General features: G+C 66.6%; 1 protein-coding gene across 1 annotated transcript in view; it reads right to left on the reverse strand.

Moving 5' to 3' along the window:
• Positions 1 to 10,127, reverse strand: part of SREBF1 (sterol regulatory element binding transcription factor 1) — a gene marked incomplete in the record, with an annotated part of 13,641 nt that extends 3,514 nt beyond the window's left edge. The window contains 19 exon segments of the mRNA XM_027765589.1: positions 1 to 160; positions 549 to 660; positions 790 to 978; positions 1,534 to 1,696; positions 1,866 to 1,998; positions 2,081 to 2,190; positions 2,413 to 2,527; positions 2,892 to 3,060; positions 3,232 to 3,398; positions 3,480 to 3,741; positions 3,947 to 4,125; positions 4,228 to 4,429; positions 4,544 to 4,761; positions 5,088 to 5,202; positions 5,738 to 5,959; positions 6,037 to 6,174; positions 6,255 to 6,442; positions 6,730 to 7,158; positions 10,101 to 10,127. Of these exon segments, the coding sequence (XP_027621390.1) occupies positions 1 to 160; positions 549 to 660; positions 790 to 978; positions 1,534 to 1,696; positions 1,866 to 1,998; positions 2,081 to 2,190; positions 2,413 to 2,527; positions 2,892 to 3,060; positions 3,232 to 3,398; positions 3,480 to 3,741; positions 3,947 to 4,125; positions 4,228 to 4,429; positions 4,544 to 4,761; positions 5,088 to 5,202; positions 5,738 to 5,959; positions 6,037 to 6,174; positions 6,255 to 6,442; positions 6,730 to 7,158; positions 10,101 to 10,119 (3,290 nt within the window).
• Positions 10,128 to 10,133: the final 6 nt, after the last annotated feature.

Below are 10,133 nucleotides of genomic sequence, written 5' to 3' on the forward strand. Positions count from 1 at the left end.
CGGTCGCCGAGCTTGTCGAGGGTGCGCGCCGCTTCGGCCAGCATGCCCACGCGCTGCCCCGGCGCCGACAGGAAGCCAGGCGGCAGGTAGCACGACGCCAGCAGCAGAGCCTCTGCGTGCTCCCGCCGCGTGGGCCGCGGTTCCAGTTCCACCGCCGCGCCTGCGTACAGGGGCCGCGTCAAAGGCGAGGCCTGGACGGGGCCACGCCCTCGGGGTGGTGCGCCAGAGGCCACGCCCCCAGACACAAGAGGCCACGCCCTTACCTCCCAGCACTGGCACACCGTGACTCCCCACGCAGCCCATCCCCGCGGCACTCACATGGCCTACAACCCCCACCCCCAAGGCCTGTCCCACAGGACGCAGCCTCAGTGATGCGCCATCACACAGCCCCGCACTGGCAAATGACAGCAACCCCCACCTTTGTCAGGAGAGGTGAGGCCATTAGGTGCCCACACGAAGTCCTTTGCTCTGTCTCACACACACGCACACGCACACACGGCTGCCCTCGGGACCTATCGGTACCCCCTGCAGGGGCACTGCTCACTCACCTCCTTTGCCTCCAGGACCTGCCCGCCTCCTCAGACTACGGTCCAGGAGCTGGTGTGTCCGTGTGGGGCTGGCCCCTGCCATCAGCCTGGCGGTGGCCTCATGCAGGAACACCTGGGGGTGAGGCCAGAGAGCAGAGGCTCAGGCCCAGCTCTGCACTCCCGCCCCCTGCACAGCACCCACCGCCCAGCGCCCCCTGCCCCCATGTCTGCATGGGGAGGTGAGGAGCCACTGGGCACTCACCCTGTGCATGGCAGGCCGGAAACTCTGCGCCAGACGTCTCAGGCCACTCAAGTCCCGCTGGAAGCCACGCAGCTCCAGGGCCGAGGCCTGGGGCCCGCTACCGGTGCCCTGGGTCACCTGGGCCGCCGCCGGAGGCTGCTGCCGCCGCCACACCACGAGAAGCAGGTCACACAGGAGCAGCTGCATGGCCTGGGGGTGGCAGGCAGGCCGGGGTCACAGGGGCTCCAGCTCCGGAGGGACAGGCAGGGGGCCCACGGTGCCAGGGGCGAGCTCCGGGCTGCACTGCCGAGGCACTGCACACGCCACACACGTGCAATGCAACAGCAATGCACCGCGGGGCCGCCCGCCTCTCCAGGCCCCCACGCCACTGCCCACTTCCAAAGAGGGCCTGCAGGCCGTGCCCACCCACTGCTGGGCCAGGGGACATCACTCTCCCCTTAAGGCTCAGCCAGACCCTGGTCCTGGGCGAGCTCCGGGCTGCACTGCCGAGGCACTGCACACGCCACACACGTGCAATGCAACAGCAATGCACCGCGGGGCCGCCCGCCTCTCCAGGCCCCCACGCCACTGCCCACTTCCAAAGAGGGCCTGCAGGCCGTGCCCACCCACTGCTGGGCCAGGGGACATCACTCTCCCCTTAAGGCTCAGCCAGACCCTGGTCCTGCACTGCTCAGGGTAAGCCCCCTCTCCATGGGAAGAAAGCTGTGGCCCCCCACACTGCCAGTCCCTGGCTACACCCCTTACCTTGTCAATAGAGCTGCCCGCTGGTGTGGCCAGGCTGTCCCGCAGGTACCCACTGGCCTTCTCACAGAGAGCCAGGCTGGCCGGACCAGACTCGGCCTTCCCCTGGCCCATCAGGGCCCGGGCAGCCTTGAAGGAGTGCAGAGCTGCCCTGGGCAGGGGTCTCCTGTCAGGGCCAGGGAGGAGTGCCAGTCAGACAGGCCGCGGCCCCTCACCGAACCCCTGGCCCCATTGCCTCGGTTCTGCCTAAGGCCGGGTGGAGGGCCACTGCTGAGGGCCAGGGAGGGCTGTGGACAGCCGGGGACTGGGGCAGGGAGATGAGGCCAGGCACTCACTCAGACTCCTGCAGGGCCCGGGGCAGGTGCTCCACCAGCGGGTACAAGCGCTCGGCCGCCTCCTCGTCCTGCTGCAGCCAGTGGACCACCACAGCCATCAGCGAGGCCCACCACTTGGCGACTGGGTCCGTACCTGAGAGGAAGGAGGGGCCCTTGAGCCCTCAGCCAGGCTGCACCCGGGGCTTCGTGGGAGGTGGGCGAGCCCGGGGGCTCACCGGTGGTGGTGGCCATGCTGGAGCTGACGGAGAAGCTGCAGGCAGGAGCCCCGGCAGCATCGGAACAGCTGTTCAGCAGCTGCAGGTACCCGAGGGCGTCCGAGAACTCCCTGTGGAGGGCGTGGGCTGGCTTCAGCAGGGTCGGCAGGGCCCGGGATCCTGGGAGGGCACTGACCTCCCCCACCGACCCCATCTACAAAGGGGAACTATCTTCCACTGGACTGTGGGGCGAGAGGAGCTGAGGACACACACGAGGGACAGCAGCACGGGTTCTGCCCACACATGTGGGTCCTCCTCAGACCCCCTGTGCAGTGAGGCCCAGGGACACTCACCTGTCCCCATCAGCTGACCCAGGGCTTGGGCTGGGGCTTGGCCGGGCCACACAGCTCAGGGCTCTCTCCAAGAGATGTTCACGGAACAGCTGGGTCACCTGAGCCAGTGGGTCCACTGTGGGAAGGAAGGAGCGGGTGAGAGGACAGGCCTGCTCTTCCTCTCCATGGTCCCAGGTCCCCTGTACAGCCGAGGCCAGGGCCCTGCCGAAGACAGACAGCAGCTGGTGGACAAACAGACCAGCGCTGGCCTCTGCAGCCTACTGGGACCACGCCTTTGTGGGCTCCGCCCCCGTCCAGCCCAGCTGCACTCCCCACAGGTGGATGGGAAGGCCTCCCCACTTAACTAGCAGCCCTCCCTTTTCCACGGCACCCACAGCCACTACCACTGGCGGGGGGTGACAGACTGAGTGGGGACATCCAGGGACATGGGGCTGAGGGATGGAACAGGAGGGAGGGCGAGGGCGTAGGTGAAGGAGTACCTGGGTTCCCGGCCAGGCTGTACAGGCTCTCCCGCGGGGTGCTGCGCACAGCCCAGTCCCCATCCACGAAGAAGCGGTGGCCCACGGGGTGGCATAGCCACTGCATGGCAAGAGGCACGGAGCCACTCTGTGCCAGGCAGGCCTGGCGGGCGCTGCTCAGGAAGAAGCGCTGTGGGGGAGGGAGCTGCGCTGTCACACGGACTAGTCAGGGTGCAGACCCAGCTCTGGCAGGGACCAGCGGGGTAACCAGCTGCTCAACAGGCCCCGGAGGGCTGGGGGGCCCCAGTGAGAGCTGCAGAGATGTGTAGCCTCACCCCACACCCCACCTGCCCTCACTCACTGTCAGAAAATGCAGGGCCCGTGGGAGACTGGTCTTGACTCTCAGCGCAGCAGCCACGTAGACCTCGGCCAGCGTCGCCACGGACACGGCGTCCCCTGCACACTCGGCCAGGTTCAGGGCACTCAGAGCCAGGTTAGTGGCAGCAAGATGCCCGCCTGCATACTTCCCTGGAAAGCAGGCGGGCGTGAGGCTGGAGCTGGCGTCCTGGCGGCAGGGGGCCCCTCGGGCTTACCCACACCCAGCCGTACCCATGGTGTGCAGCTGGTGCAGCTTATGGTAGACGAGGGCCGCGTCCCGGGCGCTGGCGCGAGCATCCGCCTGCAGAGCACAGTCCCTCTGCAGGCCTCCCGCCCGGCCGGCCAGCCAGCGGCCCACCCAGAGGCGTTGCAGCAGGTGGCGGACGAGGTTCCAGAGCAGGCTACAGGCCAGGTCCAGGTGGGAAGTGGGCAGGGGCCGGCCCAGGGCCCGCAGGGCCAGCCACAGCTGCTGGGCAGCCTGGGCAAAGTCCCCCTGGGAGGAGGGTTTCCCAGATGAGAAAAGTGGGTCAGAGTGCCTCCCCGTCTCAGAAAAGCACGCCCTCAGGGCTCCTCGGGATGAGGGTGGGTGACAGTGGGGAGGAGGGGCAGATGCGTAGTGTGAGCAGGAAGGAGGGTGTCGCCTGGGATCTGGATGCCGCCAGGTCCCTGTGCCCGTTCGCCCTGGGCTGGCCCCTTACCCGGGCCAGGTCCAGGTCAGCCTGCTTACGATGCCTCCAGAAGTGCACGGCGGGGCCTGAGTGGGGCCGCGTGACCGGCTCGCCGTAGACAAAGAGGAGCGCCAAGGCGCCCAGCACCAGCAGTGCATTGGACAGCCAGACCAGCGGGGACAGCAGCCACGGCGCCCAGCCAGAGCTGTCTGAGGGCAGAGGGCAGGGCTGGGGCACGGCTCCCAGGAAAGCAGAGGCCCAGACCCACAGCACCCCCAGCCCAGAGCCCCAGGGGGCCAGGCCATTCCTACCTCTGCCCTCCGTGCCCAGCGTGTTACGCATAGGGCCATGGTAGGCACCAGAGTACCCCGAGGAGCCAGGGAGCCCCCGGCCACCCAGCAGAGAGGCCAGGGGGTTGCAGGACACACAGAGGAAGACGAGCACACACAGGGCCAGGCGGGAGCGGTCCAGCATGCCCCGGCTGCCCGGAGAGGGCGACAGCTCCAGTTTCACCTGGAGAGGAGGCAGGTGGTGAGGATGGAGCTGGGAGCCCAGGGCGGGGCAGGGGAGTCGGGCTCCCAGAGGGGATCCCAGGAGCGTGGGAGGAATGGCACTGCAGGGCCTGACCTGGCTGTCCTCGAAGACTGGACTGTCAGGCTCCGAGTCGCTGCTGCCGCCACTGCAGCCGCTCCCCCTGCTGCCAAGGGACAGGGGGCTGCTCTGGGAGGGCGAGCCAGCATCTGAGGGTGGTGGGGTCAGCGTGTCCACCTCAGGCTTCACGCCCTCCATGGGCACGTCGGTGTTTCCTCCACTGCCACAGGCTGACACCAGGTCCTTCAGAGACTCTGTGGGCCGAAAGGGGCAGAGCTGGCGTGATGGCTGGGTGGCCCGCCCAAGCCAGAGCTCATGGCCTTGGAGAGGATGCCAGGGGTTGGCTTAGTCCTGAGGCAGGAGAAGCTGAGACAGGGCTGGGTTAGGCCCGAAAGAGAGGCTAGGGCCATTGCAGGGCCAGAGTGACTGAGAGCAGGGGTCAGGCCGGGGGGCCGTGCAGGGGTCAGTGGCTGGATGGGGGTGGGCCGGGCTGGGGGTGAAGTGCAGAGGCAGGGGCGGGGGCAGGGGCAGGGGCAGGGGCAGGGTCGGTGGTGGGCGTGGGCAGGGGGTCAGCACTCACTGCTTCTCTGGGCAGCAGTGCGCAGGCTCAGGTTCTCCTGCCGGAGCTTCTGGTTGCTGTGTTGCAGGAAGCGAATGTAGTCAATGGCCTTGCGCAAAACGGCCGATTTATTCAGCTGCAGGGGTGGGAGGGAGAGAGCAGGTGGCAGGTCAGGCCTAGCTGCAGGCGCCCAGCAAGGGGGCGTGGTGGGGCACGGCAGGACCTCCACATGCATTCCTCTGCCTGGGCTGCTGTCCCCGGGGCACCTGTGTCCCGGGACGGCACAAGGCCAGACGAGCGATGTGCACACAGCAGCGTCTGCCGCGTCCCTGCCGGCGCCATGCCTCCCTGACCCGCTACTGCAGGTCTTTGGGCACACACCCATCAGCTTAGCCTTCCCTGGCCGCCCGTTCAGACTCACAGCTCTCACCACTCCCCTCCTGCTCCACTGACCTCTGTCCGCTGTCACCACGGGGAGCACCCACCTGTCCCGGCCCCCCAGAAGGGACCTCTCCTGGGAGCACTGCTGCCTGTCTGTCCCACCCGCTGCTCTGCAGTGCCTCGCAGAGCCCCTCCCCCACTGCACAGGCCCTCGTGGCGTTTTGCCGAGGGGACAGGCTGGCTGGGCCCAAGCTCCCTCCCCGGCTGCCCGCCCGTGCCTCTGTTCACACCTTGGCCTCAGTGCCCACCACCAGGTCCTTGAGCTCGACGATCTTGTCGTTGATGGAGGAGCGGTAGCGCTTCTCGATGGCATTGTGAGCCGTGCGCTTCTCCCCACGGCTCTGGGCCGAGCCTGGGGCCTTGCTGCCGGCGGACAGCCGGTTGATGGGCAGCTTGTCGGCATCCACAACCAGAGGCACTGTGGCCAGGATGGTCCCACCGCTCACCAGGGTCTGCGGGGCCCATAGGTTACCAGGCGGGCATGCACGCAGACCCTGCGCCTTTCTGCCCCGGGTGGCCGTGTCCCCACCTGCAAGGGCCCGGTCTGCACAGCTGTGCCGGGGGCCAGAGAGCTGATGCCCGCCGTCTTCACGGTGGCCCCCACATCCGTCTTCACGGTGGTCAGGAGCAGGGAGTCGGCCTTGATGAAGTGTGGCTGCAGCAGGACCTAGCACAGAGAGGCCGGGGTCTTCAGCGCTGAGCGGGGCCAGGGCGGCCGCCTCCCGCCGCCCGGCCAGACCCCCTCACCGGAACCTGCTGGATCTGCGAGGTCACAGTGGTCGTCCCAGGGGCCACCGTGGGGGTAGCTGTGGCGGTCAGCAGCTGCTGGGGGGCCCCGCTCTGGACCTGAGTGTGCAGGGAGCTGGGTGGGACCCCTGGTGGGGAAGCCAGTGGCAGGCCAGGCAGTGGTGGCTGGGGAGTCCCGGGAGGGGTCCCTGTGGAAACAAAGCCTGGTTGCAGCCGGGCTGCCCCTGCCCACGTGCACCCCTCTCCGTGGCACCATGGACGAGTCCTCTCTGGACGGCCACTCCCTGGGCTGCGCGTGCTTCCAGCCAGGCCTGCATGGAGCGGCGCTCGCCAGCAACGGCAGGCAAGCCCGGTGCCTGCCGTCGGTGGGAGCCCCACTCTCTACCGGCAGCACAGCCTGCCGGCCGGTGGAGCCCCAATCTCTAACGCCCAGGACCCAGCAGACCCCACCTCCAACCCCCACCTTACCCCTTACCTGTGGAGAAGTCTCCAGGAGGGCTGGGGTAGCCCACCACAGGGGTGGAGCTAAACTGCGGCGGGGCAGGAGTAAAGTTCTGGGGCAGGAGGACCCCGGGCAGGGCCTGTGGGGCAGGGGGCTGCAGGATGGTCAGTGGCACTGGCTCTTCCTTGACACTAGGCCCAGGGGAAAGGGCGGGCACAGTGGGGTACATCTTCATGGGGGTGGAGGCAGGCTGGGGAGGGGACAAGGGTGCAGGTGCAGCCTTGGGTCCCCCCAGGAAGCCCTCGAGAGGGCAGCCCAGTGTGGCAGGTGGTGGGGACAGGCTATTTGAGGAGCTGGCTTCGGGGCTGGCCGGGTCCGTGCCCTCTGCTCCAGCACCGGCGTAGGGAGGGTCGAACAGGCCGGGGAAGGCGCTGTCTTGGTGGTCGATGAGCTGCAGCATGTCTGTGGGAAGGGGACGGGGCAGTGAGCCTCCGCAGCAAGAGGGTGGCCCCGCAGGGCATCGGGCGCTCCACACCCAGCCCCACACAGCCATAGGGCTCACTGTGGAAGGGGCGCCGCCCCAGGAGCCCAGCTTCTAGATACGTGGCCAGAGCAGTGGCCGGTGCTGCAAGGGCACCAAACAGCCCTGGCCACAGCAGAGACGCGGGAACCTGGAGGCTCATGAGCTTGCCCAGGCCAGGGCCAAGCTGGAGCTGGAGGTCGGGCCCCTATGGCCCCCTCTGAGCCTGCGCACCCGCCACTAGCCAGTACTGCCTGGACAGCGCCCACACCCTCGACCCACAGGAACAGACCCACACGCAGTCACCACGTGGCCAGTGTGTGCCGAGAGCCCACACCGCACCAGGCTGTTCCTGGCCACCACCCAGACCCACGGGCAGCGGCTCTCGGGGGAACGGGGACGAGTCTGAACCTTCGCGTGAATGATGGCACCATGTCTTCATGGGGCACCTCCAAGTCCTTGCACGCACACACAGCCTCACTGCACGGGGGCTCAGGCTAGCTCCAGACACGGGCCAGCAGGTGACGAGCCTTCCAGCAGCCTCCTTGCCCTCCCCGCACTCCATCACACTCCACCTGGGACCTGGCTCTGGTGGAGTCTCTCCCACCCATATCAAAAGGGGTCCAGAGGCCTAGGTCCAGCCTTGCCTTGGTCCCACTCGGGGCCTCAATTTCTCAGTGACATGAGCACAGGCCACACAGAACCAGCAGGCCCAGTCCCTGGGAGGGGGACAGGACTGAGTTGCAGAGGGCGGAGGCGGCTAGGGCAGAGGCTGGCCCGGTCTCTCCCTTCTAGCTCCTAGCGGGGCATGGCACTGCAGGGGGGAACTGCCTCGGGGTGAACGGGGGACACCCTGCTCCCAACTTATCTGGGGAAGAAATGGAGCAGGAGAGCAGGGTTGGCCCGAGGCCCTGCAGGTATGATGGGATCCTTGGGGACCTGGTGTCATGAAGGCCTGTTCGCTGTGGGCCAAGGACGTCCTCACTGGTCAGGCAGGGACTGGCTGGTGGTGAGAGCTCAGGCTCTGAAGTGGGCACTCTGGGCCTGACCAGCTTGCAAGGCCCCTGGGGCAGCACAGGACCCAAAAGGGAGCAGCAAACAGGAGAGTCCCCCGACAAGGACCCCAGGTCGGAGAGGGGCCCTCATCCCTGCTACAGGACTCGAAAGGTGTGTAGCCATATCACTAGGGTGGGTATGGGCCAAGAGCCAGGCCCACCCTGGGCCACCTACATCAATGGGACAGGCTAGAACCCTGGCCCCCCTGGCCCCCCGGTCCCCCGCTTGGAGAGGGCGGTGTGCTATCGGCCCCGTTCTGCAGGGACAAAGCCAGAGAGCAGAGAAATGGTGTGCTTACTTCTGTTCCCGCACTGAGACAACACCGAGCCCAGATGCCACCTGACCCCAACGCCAACCACCAGCCACTGCCCCGGGCTGCCTCAGATGTGCTGGTCTCACGTTGGAGGTGAAAGAGGACACTGAAGGGCCGGCAGGTGGCATGATGGTCAAGGCACTGGACTCCCACATGGCTGACCATGGTTTGAGTCCTAGACCTGGCGGCTGGCTTTCTCACTTTCCCTTTCTTTCTCTCTCTGTCTCTCTTGGGTCAAATGAAAAAATGATAATAATAAATAAAATTACATAAATAATTCTTTTTTAAAGAAGAAATGAAAAGGGACACTGAGGTTCAAAGAAGGCCACAAGCAGCCCCAGAGCACGCACTGGTCTTCAGGTCCATGTCTCTAGATGCCAACCATGTCACCTCTGCCTGGCCAAGCAGCTGAGGACGAAGCTACACCACTGACCCATTACTCGGTGGACAGAGCGAGGCTTGGGGCTGAGCCGGCTGCTGACCACAGAGCCAGCGGCATGTCTCTGTGTGTCCCGGGCATGAGCCCAGGCCCTGTCCTCTGCCAAGTGGCCTCAGAGCCCAGGCCCAGGCACTTAGGGCTTTCCCCTCCACTGACCCCTTCCTCCTGGCCGACTGCAACACGCAGCCTCAGCCCCAGCTGGCCACCAGCAGCCTGGCTGACTCACCTCAAGGCCCTCTACCCCACTCGGGGCGGCCACCCACTGGGGCAAAGTGCTCTCCAGGCCCAGGAGCACAACCCCGGGGCCCGTGCTCTCTCAAGCCCCAGCCTGAGCTCCCAGCCCTGCCCACCACCAGCTGGAAGTGAAGCCGGTCTCCTCCTCTCCGTGGGGCTGTTTCCTCATCTGTACAACAGAAGAGATTAAACTCTTTGGCCAGGCTGCCCGAGGCTCTACCCACAAGGCAGCTGGGAGGTGCCCGGCAGGAAAGTTACTCAGGAGGGGTCCTCCCTGGGGCCATGGGTCATGGAGGGGGCGCAGGCCAGCCTTCCTGGGTCCTCAAATAGGAACACTCTGGACCTGCAGGGTTGTGCAGGCTACTCTAGGGGGCAGGACCTCCCTCCCTCACCCCTGTCCCTGTGAGCCCCGTTGATAGACCGGGAACTGAGGCCCTGAAAAAATACTAACAACCAGGGCTCCCCCTGTCAGCCCGGAGAGGCCGAGATGCCTACAAAACAGGCCAGACCCCCTAACAGAGGGAAGGACAAGTGGCCCCCCAGCTTCCTCCGGACACAGCCCCAGGGGAGCACAGGACCCCAGAAAGCCATCTTCTCCCCTCACCCCCTCGTCCCGGGTCCGGCTGCCGGGTCTCAAAGCACACCTTCCCTTGGGTGCAGTTGGGGGTGCTCCTCCAACTTCCTCAGTGGGCAGGGACATGGCACCCCTGTCGCTCAGGAAGGGGTCTTTCCTCCTCCCGTCCCCTAGCCTCCAGGCCTGCGCCCCAGGTGAGAACCCAGACGGGAACCGGCAGGGGAGGCTGGGGCACCATAATAAAGCAGTAGGGGTCCTCCGAAACTACCTTCGAACGTGCACTCCATGGCTCCCCGGTCTG

Source organism: Tupaia chinensis, unplaced genomic scaffold (genome assembly GCF_000334495.1).
Source record: "Tupaia chinensis unplaced genomic scaffold, TupChi_1.0 Scaffold138725_1, whole genome shotgun sequence".
Taxonomy (NCBI): domain Eukaryota; kingdom Metazoa; phylum Chordata; class Mammalia; order Scandentia; family Tupaiidae; genus Tupaia; species Tupaia belangeri.